The 23,890-nt window shown below is 41.5% G+C and overlaps 1 protein-coding gene across 2 annotated transcripts in view; it reads left to right on the forward strand.

Annotated features, from left to right (window-relative positions):
• The window catches only part of TRPC1 (transient receptor potential cation channel subfamily C member 1), a 111,861-nt gene that overhangs the window by 3,205 nt on the left and 84,766 nt on the right, over positions 1-23,890 (forward strand). Inside the window, exons 2-6 of one of the 2 annotated variants that reach the window (XM_077290798.1) lie at positions 12,909-13,063; positions 17,936-18,019; positions 18,242-18,343; positions 18,961-19,163; positions 21,589-21,720. In XM_077290798.1, coding sequence (XP_077146913.1) covers positions 12,909-13,063; positions 17,936-18,019; positions 18,242-18,343; positions 18,961-19,163; positions 21,589-21,720 — 676 coding nt within the window. The remainder of the gene's footprint in view (positions 1-12,908; positions 13,064-17,935; positions 18,020-18,241; positions 18,344-18,960; positions 19,164-21,588; positions 21,721-23,890) is intronic. The other variant, XM_077290799.1, reaches the window with a different exon arrangement.

Consider the following 23,890-nt stretch of genomic DNA (forward strand, 5'->3'; position numbering starts at 1 on the left):
ATCGCAGTATGTAAATCTGGAAATGCCACTTAATGTATATAGATCGTCCTCTGGAACCACAAAAGTAAACAGTGATATTTCCTCTGGTAGTCTAATTACTACCCATTTTCTCACTGTTGCACACAGAACATATGAACATTAATTAATGTGTAGCTTAAGAGGTATATTAACACTGGGAATTACATCTCATCACACATTAGATGTACCGTAATTACTTTTCTCCATCACTGTACCGGTCGTTCCTTAATTTAGAAACTCTGAGCAGATGAAATCAGTTTTGTGGAGTTTCTCATGATGTCTCGGAGAGTCTCAGTCTATTATTAACCATTAATCAAGCTACCAGTATGTGCTGCCTCTAGTGGTAGACATTCATAGCACTACTTGAGTCAAATCCTAGATGGTTGTCTTTCAGTGGTGGCGCCCTATGGGCGATTGGATCTTAGATTTATGAATCTACTACCCAAGCAAGCAAATATTTTGAGTTCAAAGATTTAATGTGGTCTACCTCACCGCATATCTGTATATAGTTTATTCCAATAAAACTTGCATACATCTGTTATTCCTCCAGGAAACACAATATATGAATGAATGAGCATAAGGTGGTGGCCATTTTTCTGGTCATTAGAGAATGCACATAGACACACTGTGTGTAGCTCATCAATATCAGATTAGTAGGGGTCTGACAACTGCTATTTGCAGCCCCCGAGGTGGCCAGATGTTCAAAGTTTGCAAGGGTGGAACCACGCAGCTCCATACACAGTGTAGTTGCTGTTCTCAGATACTGCAGTACAGCTCTCATTCGCTTCAATACTCTCTGTACACTATGTACATCTGGCCACATCGGGAGCTGAACATAACAGGTATCGGATGTCCCCCGATATAATACTGATGATCTATCCTAAAGGTCTTCTATATTACAGTACTAGACAACCACTTTAAAGGAAACCTGTCAGTCCATTTATGCTGCTTTTTTATGTGTGAAGATTTTTTAGTTTCTGAAAAGTAACAGGCTAAATATAAAGGCATGAAGTGAGCCCTGTGAGGATCAAGACCACTGTATTTATTAGATGCAGGCTCGTCCTGGCCACTTGAAGATAACTATATACTGTTGGCTATTACTGTTCCTGTTGTTCTGGATATTTGGTGGCATTGTGTATGGGATGTTAAGTTGCCCTGGCGGTCATTTTGGCAGGTCAGTCACCTCTCCATTTGCAGATAATGACCTTGATTTATCAAAACTATTTTAACAGCATTCTGGCATAAATCACTCTGAAAAGTCACAATATTTTTGCACAACTCAGAATTGCACAAAAATTTAGTGCCTTTTGGCATTTCAAGCCAGTGTTCCTTCTTCCCACCAAAATGAACGGACCTGGGGTGGGACGGGAACGCAGCTGGGGCAAGTCGCCACAGTTAGTTAAATTCATAAAAAGCTGTGGCATTCCTTATGCCAGAAATCTTACTAGAGTCGAACAAAAACAAGAAGGTAATAATAAACAACAAACAATACCACACTGGCGCTAATGAAATAGAATATGTGCCAGCTGCTGATATCAGACGGGTGCCGTGACTCGCCCGTCACACCTATTAGTGAAACAAGAATACTCAAATAATGAGATATCGCGCTATAGCACTATTTGTGTGAACCTACCTATTCAATTCAATAGAAACCTATACTAGTATGCCATGGATTAACGATAAAATAACAATGGCATAACTAATAAAATCACAGTAATACTATGGAATGTAGAATGTAGAATATACTATATCATAATCAACTGCCACCACTTCAAGTGCCAAGAACAATATGAATAAATGATTAATATATAATTAATTAGTATATGTGCAGCAAATGAGCCATGCTCCTTACCTAAATAGTAGCTTAAGGCGAATAACAGCTGGTACAGCAAATAGATGTCAGTGGCTTGCGGTGCTGGGCGGCAGAAGTAAGTATCAGAACAGCCCGTGCTGTGCTGATATAGCGATACTGGTAGTATGGTGCTAGTAGCTGGAAACGCTATATACTTGGCGGCAGGAGTAAGTGTCCAAAGAAAGGGCTGTGCTCTACGAACGCGCAGAGCCAGGAGCACTCCGGCCGGTAGCGGTCCTGGATGCGCGTGTGAAAGAATGGCCGCCGCTGCTAGACTGCAGCGTGTGACGTCACAAGGGCCTACGGCGTGTAGCACAGGACACAAAGGGGCTAACCAACGCGTTTCGAGGGACTCCGTCCCTCTTCGTCAGGGTTACCGCCCCCTCCCTGCCAGTCACTATATATAGGTTAGTAACCCAGCAAGTTAACCCTTTTGGGAAACAAAATTTCTATAATAATACGGGTGTAAAATGGCGTTTTGCACTGGTTAACAATAATCCATATAAGCTATATATAAAATGTAGAAGTGCCGACAATTCCTAAATACAAGACATAAAAGCAATTTTATTTATATAATAATCACAATTAAAATTGACATTAAAAGCAACTTTATTTATATAATAACTAAAATTGAGATAAAAAGAAACCAAAAGTGACCCCATGCCTATGCTACTGATAAGTGGGTGTATAAGTGCCATATATAATTAATAAATAAATAAATAAATAAATACACGGCATCCATAAATCAATAAATATATGTATATAAAACCCATGATTACTCTATACATACTGGACAATCCCAGCACGCACAGACTTCTCGACCTAAAACCTTATATCTTTATTTTTAAAACTTTATATTTTTATTTTTTTAAAACTTTATATTTTTATTTTTAAAAAACCAATATGAAAGTGGAAATGCAAACATTAGAAAAAAACTGAAAAAAACTGAAAAAATTAAAACGCATATAATTCCAATTCATAATTTAGGCCCATGGGGGCCAAACTGTTTAAATTAAAAATCCATAGGGATTCAACCCTAGACATTTTCATTAGGTAGTCACCACCCCTTTGGTTATAAGGGACCATTTGTATGCCACAAAAAGTGACATTTCTCAGAGATTGGTTATGCCTTTCTTTAAAATGGCGAGAAAGGGGGTGCCCCAAGAAGCCCTTTTGTATATTTTTAAAATGTTCCCTGATACGTTCCATAAGGCGGCGTTTGGTGCGGCCCACATATAGTTTCCCGCACGGGCACTTAATATAATAAATAACCCCCGCAGAAAAACAAGAAATGTTATCCTTAATTGAAAACTCTCTAGTACCATTTGTATCAAAAAATGTATTTATCCGGGTCTTTTTAAAAGAGGTATGTAGGCAGCCAAAACAGCCGCCGCATGGTAAAAAACCAGCAATTGGTTGGCTCACTGTTTGGGCGCCATTTTTGCTTCTAGTAGCCACAGTAGGGGCTACAAGGTTCCCCAACGTTTGTGCTTTCCTATATATGAATCTAGGGTAAGGAGGAAGGAGTTCCCCTACTACTTTATCTTGTTGTAGGACAGACCAATGTTTGCGGATGATGCGGGTAAATTTATTATAACCCGCATGGAATTGCGTGACAAATGGTAGACCATACACTTGTTTTGGCAAGTCACCATGCGTTGGGTCCTCTTTAGGCGTTGGTACAAGTAAGGTACGCCTATCTGTTCCGGCCAATTCGTTTCTCGTTTTTTCCAACAACGGCCTAGGGTACCCCTTTTCCACAAATTTCTTAGTAAGGAAGCTTGATTCCAATTGGTAATTCTCAATTGTTGAGCAATTCCGTGTTATCCTTGTGAATTGCCCCTTTGGTATATTCGTAAGCCAAACCGGAAGGTGGCAGCTAGTGAGGTGTATAAAACTATTAGGGTCTACCGCCTTCCGGTGGCATTTAGTGCACAGTTGATCATTCTCTACATAAATAGTGAGGTCCAAAAAATTCACCTCCACGGTACTCGTATGCGCTGTAAAATCAAGTCCATAGGAGTTGTCGTTGAGTCCGGATAAGAAGGTGCCCAACTCAACTTGGGACCCTTCCCATATAAACAAAATGTCGTCGATGAAACGACGCCACATCACCAGACCAGGGCGTAGCTTGCCTTCCTTATATATGTGGACCTCCTCCCACTTGGCCACGTAGATGTTGGCATAACTTGGGGCAAACCGCGTGCCCATGGCGGTGCCCCAAGTTTGTAGGTAATACTGACCCTCATATGTGAAATAATTGTGTTGCAAAATAAATTTAATGCAATCCACAATAAAAAGAATCTGCTCACTTGTATATATATCACATATATATATATACAAGTGAGCAGATTCTTTTTATTGTGGATTGCATTAAATTTATTTTGCAACACAATTATTTCACATATGAGGGTCAGTATTACCTACAAACTTGGGGCACCGCCATGGGCACGCGGTTTGCCCCAAGTTATGCCAACATCTACGTGGCCAAGTGGGAGGAGGTCCACATATATAAGGAAGGCAAGCTACGCCCTGGTCTGGTGATGTGGCGTCGTTTCATCGACGACATTTTGTTTATATGGGAAGGGTCCCAAGTTGAGTTGGGCACCTTCTTATCCGGACTCAACGACAACTCCTATGGACTTGATTTTACAGCGCATACGAGTACCGTGGAGGTGAATTTTTTGGACCTCACTATTTATGTAGAGAATGATCAACTGTGCACTAAATGCCACCGGAAGGCGGTAGACTCTAATAGTTTTATACACCTCACTAGCTGCCACCTTCCGGTTTGGCTTACGAATATACCAAAGGGGCAATTCACAAGGATAAGACGGAATTGCTCAACAATTGAGAATTACCAATTGGAATCAAGCTTCCTTACTAAGAAATTTGTGGAAAAGGGGTACCCTAGGCCGTTGTTGGAAAAAACGAGAAACGAATTGGCCGGAACAGATAGGCGTACCTTACTTGTACCAACGCCTAAAGAGGACCCAACGCATGGTGACTTGCCAAAACAAGTGTATGGTCTACCATTTGTCACGCAATTCCATGCGGGTTATAATAAATTTACCCGCATCATCCGCAAACATTGGTCTGTCCTACAACAAGATAAAGTAGTAGGGGAACTCCTTCCTCCTTACCCTAGATTCATATATAGGAAAGCACAAACGTTGGGGAACCTTGTAGCCCCTACTGTGGCTACTAGAAGCAAAAATGGCGCCCAAACAGTGAGCCAACCAATTGCTGGTTTTTTACCATGTGGCGGCTGTTTTGGCTGCCTACATACCTCTTTTAAAAAGACCCGGATGGCCTCCCAAGATGGCTTATACGTTTTCCAGATTTGACTTCAGAACATATCCTTAAAGCAATGTCTTATGCTTGGAAGGCTTTACCGGCCTCTTCTTATCGGGAAATGTTGCTTAGACTATATCATGGAACATATATATCCCCACACCGTTCGTTCCTCATGGGCTTGTCCCAATCGGCGAATTGTCTGAAATGTGTGGCTCCTGGGGCTGACCTTTACCACCAGTTTTGGGATTGTGCGGTGATCAAGGGGTTTTGGAGTGAGGTTAAAAACTTTTGTCTAGGCCATCTCCTCAATTATATACCTTACAAGCCAGAGTGGGCGATATTGGGAATATGGCAGGGGGAGGGAGCAAGAATCACAAGAGGGGCCAAACGTCTGATATCTATAGTATCCATGGTAGGGAAAAAATGTATCTTACAACAGTGGATTACAGCGGAACCTCCTACGCTGAGAATGTTCTTAAATAAATTAAAACATGTGTTTCGCATGGAATGGATAGAGGCGCAATTGGGGGAGGATCGCGCGGTGTCTCGTTTTTTTGATACTTGGGAGAGTTTCATTGATGTGTTCTCTGATGAGATGAGAACCCATCTTATAGCTTGCTTTGAACAGTCATCATGGTATATTAATAGGATACTAGCAGGGGATCCCCCGATCCGATCTGGCAGACAGGTAGGGTGTGACTGAAGCGACAATACACTTAATAATTGCTACTAGTAGAATTAATGTGAGTTCAATAATGAAAAGTTATTATTTGTTTGTTTTATAATCTTTATTTTGTTGTTTAAAAACAAAAACAAAAGAAACAAAATAAGTTTAAAACGAAGGTCATTTTCCTTTTGATTGTGTGATACTGTTGAGCTTATGGATCTCATGGACTCTGACTGCAACCTCATTTGTCTTAATTATATGATGTCCAAGAGATGTAGAATTGTATATTAATGCATTGATTAATGTATTGCATAATTTTTTGAACATGAATGTTATACCCTTCAATAAAAAACTTCTTAAAGAAAAAAAAAAGACCCGGATAAATACATTTTTTGATACAAATGGTACTAGAGAGTTTTCAATTAAGGATAACATTTCTTGTTTTTCTGCGGGGGTTATTTATTATATTAAGTGCCCGTGCGGGAAACTATATGTGGGCTGCACCAAACGCCGCCTTATGGAACGTATCAGGGAACATTTTAAAAATATACAAAAGGGCTTCTTGGGGCACCCCCTTTCTCGCCATTTTAAAGAAAGGCATAACCAATCTCTGAGAAATGTCACTTTTTGTGGCATACAAATGGTCCCTTATAACCAAAGGGGTGGTGACTACCTAATGAAAATGTCTAGGGTTGAATCCCTATGGATTTTTAATTTAAACAGTTTGGCCCCCATGGGCCTAAATTATGAATTGGAATTATATGCGTTTTAATTTTTTCAGTTTTTTTCAGTTTTTTTCTAATGTTTGCATTTCCACTTTCATATTGGTTTTTTAAAAATAAAAATATAAAGTTTTAAAAAAATAAAAATATAAAGTTTTAAAAATAAAGATATAAGGTTTTAGGTCGAGAAGTCTGTGCGTGCTGGGATTGTCCAGTATGTATAGAGTAATCATGGGTTTTATATACATATATTTATTGATTTATGGATGCCGTGTATTTATTTATTTATTTATTTATTAATTATATATGGCACTTATACACCCACTTATCAGTAGCATAGGCATGGGGTCACTTTTGGTTTCTTTTTATCTCAATTTTAGTTATTATATAAATAAAGTTGCTTTTAATGTCAATTTTAATTGTGATTATTATATAAATAAAATTGCTTTTATGTCTTGTATTTAGGAATTGTCGGCACTTCTACATTTTATATATAGCTTATATGGATTATTGTTAACCAGTGCAAAACGCCATTTTACACCCGTATTATTATAGAAATTTTGTTTCCCAAAAGGGTTAACTTGCTGGGTTACTAACCTATATATAGTGACTGGCAGGGAGGGGGCGGTAACCCTGACGAAGAGGGACGGAGTCCCTCGAAACGCGTTGGTTAGCCCCTTTGTGTCCTGTGCTACACGCCGTAGGCCCTTGTGACGTCACACGCTGCAGTCTAGCAGCGGCGGCCATTCTTTCACACGCGCATCCAGGACCGCTACCGGCCGGAGTGCTCCTGGCTCTGCGCGTTCGTAGAGCACAGCCCTTTCTTTGGACACTTACTCCTGCCGCCAAGTATATAGCATTTCCAGCTACTAGCACCATACTACCAGTATCGCTATATCAGCACAGCACGGGCTGTTCTGATACTTACTTCTGCCGCCCAGCACCGCAAGCCACTGACATCTATTTGCTGTACCAGCTGTTATTCGCCTTAAGCTACTATTTAGGTAAGGAGCATGGCTCATTTGCTGCACATATACTAATTAATTATATATTAATCATTTATTCATATTGTTCTTGGCACTTGAAGTGGTGGCAGTTGATTATGATATAGTATATTCTACATTCTACATTCCATAGTATTACTGTGATTTTATTAGTTATGCCATTGTTATTTTATCGTTAATCCATGGCATACTAGTATAGGTTTCTATTGAATTGAATAGGTAGGTTCACACAAATAGTGCTATAGCGCGATATCTCATTCTTTGAGTTAAAACAAGAAGGTGCACACAACTCGTCAGACATCCTGACCCACTAAGTGGCTTTTGCCTGATACATCAAGCCCCCTCATCAAGACCGTTGAGATAATAGCTGGTCTTAATGAATCGGGGATATTGGCCTTTTTTTTCTTGCCAGTCTTGATGAAGGGACATGGCGGTGTCAGTCGCTTCTGATTCATTAACAGAGGCACGCCTCTTAATGAATCAGAAGTGTCTGATGAGTGGCGTGCACTTCTATGCACCCTGCCAGAAATCTTTCTCCTGTGTTTCAGTAGAGCAAGATTTCTGACGTAAGTGATGTCACCGCTCATTATAAATTTAACAAGCTATGGTGTGACATGTGCTGTGCCCCAACTCCACCCATTATGACAGAGTTGTTGAAATCTGGCATGAAAACACCAAAAGATTTTTCTATTTAGAACTTAATTTTTATTAGAATTTTCAAAATAGAGTTACAGGATAAAAACATAAAACTCAAGGTAGTAGCCTTCAGTACATATCAGATTATGGATTTAGTAACCTAACATCAACAGTCAATATACTTTAAAATGAAGAATCCACATCTACTAAGCATATTTAGACAAAAACAATACCAGGATGGGACATTGACTCAGAATGGAGGGGGAATATTGAGAAGATAAAATGTGTGGTCCAGGGGTACCTCAAAGGCCAATGACCTTAAAAATAAAAGTGTTAACTATTTTCCAAAAATCTTGAATTCCTGTACATGACCAGGATAAATGACATAAGTCACCTTTAGTATTACCACATCTCCAACAACAATTGGGAATATTAATATTAAAATTATGTGGAAAACGCCAAAAGTTTTGATGATCAAATTAATTTGTATTAATTTTAGAAGGACTTGTTAATCTTGTAAGATTGACCTGTAGGACTAGATATTTTCTATTTAATAAAGGATCTAACTGGAAGCTACTAAATGCTGTGGGTGCAGTAAATTGTGACTATACATACAAACCAGACACTGACCTCCTGTCCTCACAGACATTTCTTAGATTTCTTTATCTCTAGCCATCCATGCTGATAGCTGATAGGGCTGGGATGGTCAGGAAATTAGTTTCTAGGCTTTCCTAGATGCTTATCATGGCTTTATTACACGTCTCAGCAATGTAGATGGGTTCTGTAAAACAGAAAGACGTGGTCATGGATGGTAAAGGGGCTCCTTTTAATTCCAATTTAATTCCCAGTTTTGGGACAGATGTGGATTTTCCCATGAATTGACTCAATATTATCATAAAAATGTAATTTTAACCTTTGTTCTGTAGCCTGCAGCTCTACAGTGATATAAATGTGGTTTAGTTGAAAACTTGAGCGCTAATAAATAGCTGCAGTACAGCCATGTGAAAGACCCCCGCTCACAGTATTATCCCATTACGTGAAAAACTATACAGTAAGTATCATCGGGTTTCAGATGCCATACTTAAATTCACTACTTTCCAGTTGTAAATACCTAGAAATACATGGTCGTATTGCGTATGACGGATATCATTAAAAAGGTCGCGTGCAGCTTTTTTCAATGTAAATGTTGAAAAAGGAATGCAAGTCATTTATCATTCATCTGACTAGGACAGATGAGTTATCAGGATTTGTGCCCTGCTGATAAATCTGATGAACGCTGCTCTGGAAGTGAAAGTGAATATTAGTAGCCCCACAATATAAAGCCTACATGTCCCATCACACAAAACCTGTAGAAAAGCCTGGTCCATCTGCCCTCAGTCCATAAATGGTTTTGATGCACATGCCAGTCTGACATCTCAAGAAATTGTCACTATTCCTTAGCTCTATAACTTGCCAGCACTCTTCTTGAGTGGGTGCTTCATCTTTATAGGCATTCTACCAGCACTTTAGGTGCGTAAACCTTTCCTCACTTCCCACCTTGCATTGCTTCTACTTTTGTCCATTTGGTTTGCCTACCATCAATTGAAAGCTCCCCTCTCTCTTATGCCTGATTATAAAAGTACAATTGCAAAACAAATAAAATATAATTATTTCCTCTGGTCAAATATAAGATCTAGTCAAGGTATTCTAGCACATGATAAATGTGTCAAAGAAAATGGGAAATAGATTACTACAAAGTTACAGGCCTAATGTTATGTCAGCTATTGACACGGTTGCCCCTCTTGTTCATGGCAGCGTGCAACGTATCAATAGACAAACCTGGCACAATAACACCACTAAAAAGCTCCGGCAAGTGTCCAGGGTTGCAGAGCAGCGTTGGAAGAAAACACATTCGCAAGACGACTTCACTGCATTCAAACTGCATTCAAACAGGCAACTCTCGCTTTCAAATCTGCTTTCACCTCTGCTAAACAGGCCTACTTCACAACCCTTGTATCTTCCCTATCCTACAACCCCAAACAGTTATTCAAAACCTTTAACTCCCTCCTCTGCCCCCCCACTGCCCCCTCCAACCACCCTCATCTCTGCCCCCTCCAACCACCCTCATCTCTGCTGAGGACTTTGCCACACACTTTAAAAATAAGATCGACCAAACAAGGGAAGTCTTCATTGTTTAACCACCACAACCCCTTTGTATACCAGACCAATGCCCAAACTCCATAACCTCCCTATCCAACATCACTGAACGGGAGCTTGTCTCCTCTCCAAATCGCACCTCACCACCTGTGCGCTCGACCCCATCCTATCCCACCTCCTCCCCAACCCTCATTGCCACTTTTATCCCATCCCTAACCCACCTCTTCAACCTATCACTAACTTCTGGTACCTTCCCTTCTGCTTTCAAACATGCCACAATCACGTCTATCCTTAAAAAGCCAACCCTCGATCCAACTGCTATGTCCAGCTATCACCCAATATCGCTGCTCCCATTCGCTTCCAAACTCCTGGAGCAGCACGTCCACGCTGAACTTTCATTCCACCTCTCATCTAACTTGCTCTTTGACGATCTATAATCTGGTTTCCATCACTCAACTCTGACAGCCCTGACCAAAATTACTAATTTCCTCCTTCTAGACCTGTCCTCTGCTTTCAACACAGTTGACCACTGCCTCCTACTACAGATCCTCTCCTCCTTTGGCATCAAAGGCCTTGCCCTATCCTGGATCTCCTCATACCTTTCCAACCGCACATTCAGCATTTCCCACTCCAACACTACCTCCTCATCCCACCCTTTCTTTGTTGGAGTCCCCAAGGCTCTGTTCTAGGACCCCTACTCTTCTCAATCTATACACTTGGCCTGGAACAACTCATAAAGTCCCATGGATTACTGTGCCACATTTATCATGATAGGAGATAGAGGCGTGTGCACTACTACTGATGGTGCACGGGTAGGTTCCCACACCATGTAAAACTAAAAGAAAGAACCTGGCACTCAACTTAATGCTTGTGAAATTTTAATCATAGTAGCCAAAAACGTTTCGGTCCTATTGTCCGGACCTTCATCAGTTATGTACTAATAGAAGGATAATTGAAGAAAATGACAGTAGTGTCATATAGGGCATGGCATAATCTGTGTCTGGTACTGCGCAGATAGTGTTTAGGCACACTGAGTGGACTTGTTACGCTGGTATGTGCTGTGCTAGTGTCCAGACACGGATGAGCGGGGGATTCCGTGTCTGGACACTAGCACAGGACATACCAGCGTAACAAGTCCACTCAGTGTGCCTAAACACTATCTGCGCAGTACCAGACGCAGATTATGCCGTGCCCTATATGACACTACTGTCATTTTCTTCAATTATCCTTCTATTAGTACGTAACTGATGAAGGTCCGGACATTAGGACCGAAACGTTTTTGGCTACTACGATTAAAATTTCACAAGCATTACCGCACCTGTGTAGTCACCATCTTTACTTGGGCCTGCTACACCATGATAGTGCATTTGATTTGAGGCGTAGACAGGTAATAATCTTTGCCTGTTTTTTTGGTGTTTTCTCTAGAATAGTGGAGGTTTTTTCCTCTTTTTTCCTCCTTTTGTGGTTATTGCCATACTTAGTATCAGATGATGATGGCAGATGGCTTGTAGCGGGTGTCATCAACAAATGTGTTCCCTAATTATAATCCTTCAACACACAGAATGTCCTCTCTGATACATGTAGCTCTCTACAGAATCCTTATCCTCATGTACTCTTTTCTATATTTAAGGTACCGCCATACCTTTACATAATAATGACATTAGTTGGAATGGGGTTGTCAAGTGAAAAGAAGTTTCTCCAATCCACAGGATAGGTGATAACTTACTGATCAGTGGGGATCACCTACTGGGACATGCACGGATCAGCAGAACAGGGAACTTTTATCCCTTTTAGAATGGAGTGGCAGTGCACGTGCCCAACTGCTGCTGCATTTATTCCCTATGTGGCTGCCATGCGCTGCACTCGGCTTTTCCTGGCAGCCCGATGGAGAATGAATGGAATGGTGGTCAGGTATCCAACCTAACGCTCTGTTTTATATCAGGGAAAAACGTTCTATGAGGAATAAAATTTCCCTGTTCTGCTGATCGTTGTGGGTGCCAGCAGTTGAACCTCCCCAAATCAGAAAGTTGTTTTGATAGAAGATAATATGTTTTCAGCGGAAACCCTTTTAGGTCATGAGTATGTGAGTTGCTGCTGGGAAGTAAGGAATTTTAGATTTACGAAATTGTTCAACTGTTTTGCCTCAAAACACTATTATTCAAAGTCCACTTATTAGACAAAGTGGACGACAAACTACCCAAACTATTTATGTCAATGGTCATTTTGCACTTCTTTAGGGCAAGGATCCTACACAGGGGAGCATTCTTCAGAACCTTTTCTCATTGCTATTGTTTGTTGTGATCTGTACCACTCATGATTATGAACGCTTCCTATCCTTCCATACCATGGTTGTTTATGTGATTACCCACCAGCGATTGATGTATTCTGCTTCTCCTTCCTTGGGCTGTTGATTATTATCCATTTAATAAAAGTTATATATGATTTAATATATGAGTGATAGTTGGCAGGCTTCATCTATCTTGTCCATTTCTTCTGTCTGTTGTTTTCACTAGAGTATTTCTTTAAGTGCTAATCATCTACTAGTTCTATTCATCACTTCATCTCTTTTCTTTTAGGCGACTATTACATGGTTAAAAAGCTGTTGGAAGAGAACAGTTCAGATGAATTAAATATTAATTCAGTAGATGTCTTAGGAAGAAACGCCATTACAATATCCATTGAAAATGAAAACTTGGATATTCTACAACTTCTTTTGGACCATGGCTGCCAGGTGGATATACTGTATTCTACACGTTTTGTGTAATGCACATCACATCATTGCTCTCGTGTCTTTCATGTGTTTTGTCTCTTTCTCTTCTTACATTTTTTCAACTGAACCTACTGCCATTTGTACCATGCATGACATTTATTTAGAAAAATAATAATAGATTTTTTATGATTATCTTAGACATTATTTTTTCTATACAGCAATAAAGCTGAAGCCTGAAGCATTTCTGCACTGGATTTGGATGATTCTGCATAAATCCCACTAAAAATGTGATTCAGATGAACCTCTGATGGGGACATAAACTACAATGAAAAAAAAGGAAGTCAAAGTGAACTCAGTGTTTTGTTTTGTTTTTTTATCTAAAAGTGTCCAGTGGGCACATACACATAGTCTGCTACATTTCTCTGCTCGTCTGAGGATATAGACAGTTTCAAGAAAAAATACTGTATTTTCTGGCGTATAAGACTACTTTTTAACCCCTGAAAATCTTCTTAAAAGTCGGGGGTCGTCTTATACGCCGGGTGCCGTCTTGTACGCCGAGTGCAGACACCAATGTGTATATGGTGGGTGGGGGGGAGTGGTCCCAATGACGAAGAGGGGGCGTCTCACAGGAAAGTGTGAGTGGAGTATCCCCCCTTACCTCATTGTAGCTGCAGCATGGGGTCTCTGTGCTGGGGAGAGGCGGCAGCTGCTCCATTTTGTGCCGCATGGGTGCTGTGCTGTGGGGCGGTGGCCGCCGCCGCTCCCCAGCACCCCACACTGCAGCTACAATGAGGTAATGGGGGATACTCCACTCACACTTTCCTGTGAGATGCCGCCTCTTGGTCATCAGGACCACTCCCCCCCCCCAAAAGGCACATTAGTCACCGGCCCTATAAGACGACATACGGCGTATAAGAAGACCCCCGACTTTTAAAAAAGATTTTATATTTTAACTGGAAAAGTTGGGGGGTCGTCTTATACGCCCAGTCATCTTATATGCCGGAAAATACGGTAAATGCAAATGGAGTTCATTTAAATGCCATCTATTTGTATGGTTGCAGTCTGTCACCCTATCAGGGTTCCTGTAACTCGCATTTTTAGGGGGATTTACTTATTTTACTCACTTACATAGCGCCACTAATTCTACACCACTTTACAGACATCATCATCACTGTCCAGAATGGGGCTCACAATCTAGATTCTCTATCTTTGAAATCTGCCGGCGCATGCGCTCTTTTCTCCTGCCTTGGGCAGGCGCAGTGAGCGCTGCCAGTCCTCTGTGCTCATATGCAGTCTAGCTGACTGCGCCTGTGCGGACACCCTGCCTGTGAATCTCAGCCCCGCAGTGTCTTCTGATTTATTCTCACTGCGGGGCTGGGATTCACAGGCAGGGCAGCCGCACAGGTGCAGTCAGCTGGGCTGCATATGAGGACAGACAGGCAGCGCTCACTGCGCCTGCCCAAGGAAGGAGAAAAGAGCACAGGCGCCGGCAGATTTCAAAACAGCGATGAGCAGGCGGCACCCGGCGCCAAGAGGATTTGAGTGATGGCTGTGTTGCGTCTGCAGCAGGGGGGGGAAACGCCTGCATCCAGGACTGAAGAAAAGGTATTTGGGACAAATTACAAAACGGATTATTTCAGCAGTTACAGCACCCAGAACTAAAAGAGCCACCTTGTCAGAATGCAGCATTACTGCTGCACAAGGTGGATCTTTTAGTTTCATACGACTAAATCTGCTCTAAAAGTCAATATTTAATTCATATCATAGCGTCCCTGAGGGGGTGTGGCTATGTTTTTAAATGCCCAGCGTCCGGTCAACGCCATTCACTATAACTTCTGAACGGAATGCATGTGGTATGTGCTCCCTTCAGTGAATGATGGTTGGGGAATAAGTGCAATAGCATGATATAATTGGGGATGTGTGCAATCCTGATTCCTGAATGATCGGTATAAGCACTATGAATAGGTGCTCATTGAACGCTGTATAGTGGGCTGTGAGAGGGAGTGTGGTAGATGACATGTGGTTGGCACTACTGATTCACAGCCACTTTAAACATTTAGTGAACTAATCCCTTATAGAAACGAATGCTGTGTATCTTCATTTGTACATTTTAATGGTTAATCAGCAGGGGAGTTTTTCCAGAGTGAATGGGACTCTCCAGGTCTGGGTATAGCACATTTAGTGTCTGGTGGTTGTTCAGGACTAAAGGTACCTTCACACTCAGCAACTTTACAACGAGAACGAAAATGATCCGTGACGTTGCAGCGTCCTGGTTAGCGATCTCGTTGTGTTTGACACGCAGCAGCGGTCTGGATCCCGCTGTGATATCGCTGGTCAGAGCTAGAAGTCCAGAACTTTATTTGATCGTCAGGTCGGCGTGTATCGTCGTGTTTGACAGCAAAAGCAACGATGCCAGCAATGATTTACATGGAGCTAACGACCTGTGAGAACGATAAGTGAGTCACCGTTACGTCACAGGATCGCTCCTGCATCATTCTGGAGCTGCTGTGTTTGACGTCTCTACAGCGACCTAAACAGCGACGCTGCAGCGATCGGCTCGTTGTCTATATCGCTGCAGCGTCGCTGAGTGTGACGGTACCTTTATAGTTTAAATGGTTTTAGGGATGTATGGTTAATCTTGTTACAATATAAGTTAAGGTTTAAGACTGTCTCCTGATGAGTCGACTGTTTTGTTAACGTTGAAACGCGTAGAGACGTTTGGATTTGTGAGTGGATGTGGATTGCCACCTCACCCTTTCTATTGTTTAGAGTTGGAGTTTTTTGTTTGTTTTGTATGTTATAGTCAGTCTCTGGTCACAGATGGTGAATTGCAATTTTGTAATTCAATAAAGGTTGTGATTTTATCAGTGATACTCTTATTGGAGGGATAATAAATATAAAAGCTAACTGAAAAAAAAATACTAAGTATTCTGTTGAATTAAGGGTACCGTCTCACAAAACGATTTACCAACGATCACGACCAGCGATACGACCTGGCCGTGATCGTTGGTAAGTCGTTGTGTGGTCGCTGGGGAGCTGTCACACAGACAGCTCTCCAGCGACCAACGATGCCGAGGTCCCCGGGTAACCAGGGTAAACATCAGGTTACTAAGCGCAGGGCCGCGCTTAGTAACCCGATGTTTACCGTGGTTACCGTCGTAAATGTAAAACAAACCCAAACAGTACATACTCATATTCCGGTGTCCGTCAGGTCCCTTGCCGTCTGCTTCCCGCACTGACTGACTGCCGGCCGTAAAGTGAAAGCAGAGCACAGCAGTGACGTCACCGCTGTGATCTGCTTTCACTTTACGGCCGGCAGTCAGTCAGTGCGGGAAGCAGACGGCAAGGGACCTGACGGACACCGGAATGTGAGTATGTACTGTTTTTTTTTTTTTACATTTACGACGGTAACCAGGGTAAACATCGGGTTACTAAGCGCGGCCCTGCGCTTAGTAACCCGATGTTTACCCTGGTTACAAGCGAACGCATCGTTGGATCGGTGTCACACACACCGATCCAACGATGACAGCGGGAGATCCAGCGACGAAAGAAAGTTCCAAACGATCTGCTACGATGTACGATTCTCAGCAGGGTCCCTGATCGCTGCTGCGTGTCAGACACAGCGATATCGTATGGATATCGCTGGAACGTCACGGACTGTGCCGTCGTAGCGACAAAAGTGCCACTGTTAGTCGGTACCCTAACTCTTTCTCGCTGAAGGACATAATAGTACGTCGTACATTGCGTCTCTACGTATGGATCAGGCTCGTGAGCTGAGCCTGCACCGTACCCAGTAGATGCTATTTGTTGTACCCAGTTGATACCTGCTTGTAACCAGAGATAACTCTTTTCGCTGTTGATTAAGCATTTCAGTTAGTCACTGACAGCAACATTTACATAGTACAATTCCACAAATCAATTTGTTGTGATGGTAATTTGGGGCCTGCTAAAGGCCCCCAAGGCTGCCACTTTAGTCCACCTGTGAAGCCCAGCCATATGATAACATTATTTTCACTATATACTGTATTACAGTATATATTATATGGAAAAATTGATCAAGCAGTTTCAAGGGAAGAATATAAAAAAGTAAAGGTACCGTAGTTAAAAATATGTATATTTAGTATTATAGAATTTGTAAAAGTCTTATCTATAAAAATATAAAATTAATCAACTCCTAAAGTAAACTCAATAAAGAAAAAAAAAATAAAACGCACCATACAAACAAAACTTTTAGTTAGAGCAATCTCCTAAAAATTTGTCACCTTTTAATTTTAAAAACGATACAAATTCGGGGCAGTAATATTGACCTAGAAAATTCAAGTGCATTAAAATGGTCAAACACAAACAGAATTCAGCCATTGTTTTTTTCATTTTGTGACAATAATGAGGTAATTATTTCCAGAAAATGAAAACGAAAACCAATAGCTGAAAAAACATTGCACTTTGATTTATTTCCATTTTTTTTATCTCTCAAGGATTATGGTCAAGATTCCAAATCAAATCATTGAATAATTGTGGATTATACAAGATGGTACAATGGACTTGCATGAGGTTTCTCTAGCGCACGCTACCTAACAAGATGTCAGCATTAATGTTGGACACTTTTATGGAGAAAAGGGGAAAAATGGGAACACTTGATCATTTGTGCCATCCTCTGATCACTGTATGCCTGAAAATGAAATGCATTAAAGATTTTTTAGGATGACTTGCAAAACTAACAAATGTTTTAATAGTTTGGAACTTTTTACATTTAGTTTACTTCATAGGTTTTAATCATACACTGTTTGCACATTGTGACACTATGTTCCATGTTTACTTCTCCCATTTCTCATTGTGTCTTCCTCTCTTTGTTCATCTTCCATCCATCGTCTTCTCTTATCATGCCTCCTCAAGTGTCTCTATATGTGGGGTAGCAGTTGGTCTCCTGTTCTGTGCACTGATGATGGCAAGGACAGAGAGGATATAGAGGGCTCTTTGGTAAGTTTTGGATGGGTGTTTGTAATGGTTTGGGGTTTATTTTCACCCAAGATATTTTTTTTCTGGGTACCTAATTATCATTTTTGCTTCTTAATGCCCAAACAAGTTTCTTGGTTTTGGGGCAAGTATGGGTAAAGCCCAAATAATGGTGGTGATTTTAAAGATAATATTAAAACATCATAACTCACATTTATGTAAATGTATACATCTCTTATTTTGTAGTCAACAGATGCACTGCTTGTGGCAATAGACTCTGAAGTGGTTGGCGCAGTAGATATTCTACTGAATCATCGTCCAAAATGGTCCACAAGGCCAACAATTGTGGTAGGTGCTAATCTGTGTAATACAGTATATAAGGGTATATATGAATCATATTAAATGTTTTCTCAGTAAAGCTAAAACCAAATTATCTTTTAATCACAAATTACAAAAACTGCTCACTGGGCCTCATTTTATAGTACCATGCTAAAGATGGCTTTGAAGTCAGCTCTGTGCCAGTTGGGATGAAACGTTTTGTATTGTTATACTGGATTTGTCCCAAGAATGTATATTTAGATAAAGTTGGGCAGAAATTATTCACATGGCGCTTCTCTGTGAAACGAGGGGTGAGTCTTTGGCCCAACTCCTAATTTTGTAAAGTAATGGCTCTGAAGTGTTTATCTGAACGCTGCTTTCATCTAAGGCTTAAGATAGGCTCTATAGGTGTCAATCAAAAGTCTCAGAGGAGAGTAGTGCTCAGGTGGTATTTGCTCAAGTGGGCATCTGCTCAGGTAGGGATCTCAGGACTAGAACCAGCACCGAGTGTTTCTATGATCAAAAGTTTTCTGAAAATGCAGTTAAACATAGGTTGGGATATGTAAGCATGATTGTATTCCTCATATATTCTTTTTTCTCCATACAGTATCCTAAACTTTTTTTTTAACATCTGCTTCTTACTTCAGAAACTCATGGAGCGTATACAGAATCCAGAGTACTCCACAACCATGGACGTGGCTCCTGTTATTTTAGCTGCTCACAGAAACAACTATGAAATCCTGACAATGCTCTTAAAACAAGATGTCTCTCTTCCAAAACCTCATGCTGTCGGCTGTGAGTGTACCCTCTGTACGGCCAAGAACAAGAAGGATAGTCTAAGACACTCCAGGTTAGGACTGTTCGCTATGAATTTATTTTACTGTATTTAATAAATCTAATGACACCTGTCTCAGTGATCTTCGTGTTATCTTTACATACAGTTAGCGTCTATATTATTATTATTATTATTATTTATTGTTATAGCGCCATTTATTCCATGGCGCTTTACAAGTGAGGAGGGGTATACATAATAACAAGTACAATAATCTTGAACAATACAAGTCATAACTGGTACAGTAGGAGAGAGGACCCTGCCCGCGAAGGCTCACAATCTACAAGGGATGGGTGAGAATACAGTAGGTGAGGGTAGAGCTGGTCATGCAGCGGTTTGGTCGATCGGTGGTTACTGTAGGTTGTAGGCTTGTCGGAAGAGGTGGGTCTTCAGATTCTTTTTGAAGGTTTCGATGGTGGGCGAGAGTCTGATGTGTTGTGGTAGAGGGTTCCAGAGTAGGGGTGATACGCGAGAGAAATCTTGTATGCGATTGTGGGAAGAGGAGATAAGAGGGGAGTAGAGAAGGAGATCTTGTGAGGATCGGAGGTTGCGTGTAGGAAAGTACCGGGAGATGAGGTCGCAGATGTAAGGAGTAGACAGGTTGTGGATGGCTTTGTACGTCATGGTTAGGGTTTTGTACTGGAGTCTCTGGGCAATGGGGAGCCAGTGAAGGGATTGACAGAGGGGAGAGGCCGGAGAATAGCGGGGGGACAGGTGGATTAGTCGGGCAGCAGAGTTTAGAATAGATTGGAGGGGTGCGAGAGTGTTTGAGGGGAGGCCACAGAGCAGAAGGTTGCAGTAGTCAAGGCGAGAGATGATGAGGGCATGGACTAGGGTTTTTGCAGATTCTTGGTTGAGGAATGAACGGATTCGTGCAATATTTTTGAGTTGAAGTCGGCAGGAAGTGGAAAGGGCTTGGATATGTGGTTTGAAGGAGAGATCAGCGTCAAGGATTACCCCGAGGCAGCGAGCTTGTGGGACTGGGGAGAGTGGGCAGCCATTTACTGTAATGGATAGGTTCGTTGGGGGGGTCACGTGAGATGGGGGAAAGATGATGAATTCTGTTTTGTCCATGTTAAGTTTCAGAAATCTAGCGGAGAAGAAGGATGAAATAGTGGACAGACATTGAGGGATTCTGGTTAGTAGGGAGGTGATATCTGGTCCAGAGATGTAGATCTGTGTGTCATCAGCATAGAGGTGATACTGAAAGCCATGAGATTCTATGAGCTGTCCCAGGCCAAAGGTGTAAATGGAGAAGAGCAGGGGCCCAAGGACTGAACCTTGTGGGACTCCGACAGATAGGGGGCGAGGTGAGGAGGTGGTGTGTGAGTGGGAGACGCTGAATGTCCGGTCTGTTAGGTATGATGAGATCCAGGATAGGGCCAAGTCTGTGATGCCAAGGGATGAGAGGGTCTGTAATAATAGGGAATGGTCCACTGTGTCAAAGGCAGCCGACAGGTCGAGGAGGAGGAGGACAGAGTAGTGTCGCTTGCTCTTGGCGGTTAAGAGGTCATTGGTGACCTTAGTTAGGGCAGTTTCAGTGGAATGGTGTGACCGGAAGCCAGATTGTAAGCGGTCAAAGAGGGAGCAAGAAGAGAGATGGGAGGACAGTTCAAGGTAGACGTGTTGTTCCAGTAGTTTTGAGGCATAGGGGAGAAGTGATATAGGGCGATAGCTAGATACAGAGGATGGGTCAAGAGAGGGCTTTTTGAGGATAGGTGTGATGGAGGCATGTTTAAAGCTTGAGGGGAAAACACCAGTTGTTAGTGATAGGTTGAAGAGATGGGTTAGGGTTGGGATGAAGATTGTGGTGAGGTTTGGGATGAGGTGGGATGGGAGCGGGTCAAGTGCACAGGTGGTGAGATGCGATCTTGAGAGTAGAGTGGCGAGTTGATCTTCTGTAATGGTGGAGTAGTTGGTTTTGGAGGTGGAGGGTAGGGAAGTTGGGAGGAAGGGCTCTGGGGCTTGTTGACCAAAACTGTCTCTGATGTTATCAATCTTCTGCTTGAAGAATGAGGCAAAGTCTTCAGCAGAGATAAGTGGGGAGAGAGGAGGTGCTGGGGGACGGAGGAGAGAATTGAAGGTGTTGAATAACTGTTTAGGGTTGTGAGACAGGGAGGATATGAGAGATGAGAAGTAGGTTTGTTTAGCTGTGGCGAGTGCGGTCTTGAAAGTAGTGAGGGACTGTTTGAATGCGATTAAGTGGTCGTTGGAGTGGGATCTTTTCCATCTGCGCTCAGCAGCCCTGGAAGCTCGCCTCAGTTCCTTGGTCAGGCTGGTGTGCCAGGGCTGTCTGTTGATTTTGTCTATATGTTCAGTAATTATCATTCTTATAATTAATAATGACATAGTGGTGACAGGTCCACTTTAACAGAACAACCAATTATGTCTTCGGTAAAATACAGCAGTATAATATTTGGTGGTGTTTCTTTGTGGATTGCAGATTTCGACTCGATATTTACCGTTGTTTGGCTAGTCCAGCCCTAATCATGTTAACTGAAGAAGATCCTATTTTACGGGCATTCGAGCTCAGTGCAGATCTGAAGGAACTGAGTCTTGTGGAGGTAGAATTTAGGTAAGAGTCAAGAATTTTCTCGTTTTGTTTTACAGAACCAGTAAAACACTACTGTGGTGTGTAACTAGTAAACAATAACAGAGGAGGTGCCAGCAGTCCTATGCCAACAGGGACCAATGTTGTCTGTACAAGCTAATTTTTACTAATAAAACCAACCAATTAAGCTATAAATAGAAGCTTTCAATATATGTTCTGTTGTGGAAACCCCTTTGTAGGGAGAGCTAATTTGGGGTGAAACACAAGGGATCTCCAGAGCTGCTGGCGTTAGTCAAATTAGGGAAAAGCTTAAGGTACCGTCACACTCAGCGATGCTGCGGCGATATAGACAACGAGCCGACCTAAACTAGATCGCTGGAGCGTCGCTGTTTAGGTCGCTGTAGAGACGTCAAACACAGCAACTCCAGAACGATGCAGGAGCGATCCAGTGACGTAACGGCGACTCACTTCTCGTTCTCGCTGGTTGTTAGCTCCATGTCAAACATTGCTGGCATCGTTGCTTTTGCTGTCAAACATGACGATACACGCCGTCCTGATGACGAAATAAAGTTCTGGACTTCTAGCTCTGACCAGCAATGGCACAGCGGGATCCAGATCGCTGCTGCGTGTCAAACACAACAAGATCGCTATCCAGGACGCTGCAACGTCACGGATTGTTGTCGTTCTCGTTGCAAAGTTGCTGAGTGTGAAGATACCTTTACACTGTCTGTGTACATAGCTTATCTGATCCACACTCAAAGGCATAGGGTTTTTATTGTCTTCACAGAAAAGAGGACCTTTCAGTACATTACCACAAAGGGATATGTAAGTTACAAAAAAAGCGAAGTGACTCCTGAAAACTGGCTTAAACTAGCTTCCAATAAGCCTATATCCTGTCTTATTGCATTTGTGAACAAAAGTTGTTCTGAACATACAAAAACACAGAGATATTACAGCTACTAGTAGATTTACACACTAGATATAAATTGTTTATATGTTAATCAAAGCAAGCTACAACATGAAAGCCATAACGATTCTACACAATAATATTTATCAGCAGGTTGTTTGTTAGTCCTCATTTACCTATTTTTACAGGCGTTTCCATTTTTTCTTATTTCAAGTTTAACCTCTTTAATCCCGGCAATTTTTCCGTTTTTTTTTTTTTTCTCATTTTCATTTTTATGTCCACACAGCCATATGAGGGCTTGTATTCTGCAGATCGAGTTGTACTTTTGAATTATTTAAATCATTTTAACATGTGATGCACTGGAAAGTGGCAAAAAAAAATCCAAGTGCGTTTAAATTGCAAAAAAAAACAATTTCACTATTTTTTTTTTAATTTCATGTGGTAAAACTGACCTGGCAATATGATTCTCCTGGTGATTATAATAACGCAAATAACAAACATGTATAATTTTTTCTTATTTAATTGGTGAAAACATTTTGGGAAATTGCAAAAAAAACAACATTTTGCTAATGTCACCATTTTCTGAGACACTTTCACATTTCAGGATATGGTGCTGTGTGGCGGCTGATTTTACGTGTCCTGAATTGATGTTTTTACCAACTCTATTTTGAGCTACATACTATGTTTTGATCACGTCTTATTGCATTTTATTGCAATGCTGCAGCGGCCAAAAAAAATGAAATCTGGACAATTTGTTTTTTCCATTACGTAGTTTACCAATCGCATTAATTTAATTTTGATAGATTGGATTTTTATGAACGCTGCATTTTCTTTATTGTTTTATTTTTATTGGGGCAAAAGCAGATTGATTTGAACTTTTGTGTTTTTTTATTTTTTTCATATTTTTTTAGAACTTTTTTAAAAGACTTTTGCTGTATTTAATAGTTATCTTAGGGGACTTCAAGCTGTGATTATCTGATTGCTTATGCTATACATAGCAGTGCATTAGCATTGCTATATATATATAGTGAAAATCAGGATCTTCTATGAGACAGGCTGTCTTTCACAGGAGTATCATCAGGACAAGCACAGAGGTTTTCAGCAGACGACTGGCTGTCATGACAACTCATTGGCGTCCTGCAATCCTGTCCTGTGCATAATGAATGACGCGCCATCTGCAGGCGCGTGTTAAATGCCGCCGTCAGAGATTGACAGTGGCCTTTAACTGGATAACAGCCTTGAGAGCTCCGGTTGTTAGAGACACATGATGGTGATTAAATCAGCTAT

This window comes from Ranitomeya variabilis, chromosome 2 (assembly GCF_051348905.1).
Source record: "Ranitomeya variabilis isolate aRanVar5 chromosome 2, aRanVar5.hap1, whole genome shotgun sequence".
NCBI classification, from domain to species: domain Eukaryota; kingdom Metazoa; phylum Chordata; class Amphibia; order Anura; family Dendrobatidae; genus Ranitomeya; species Ranitomeya variabilis.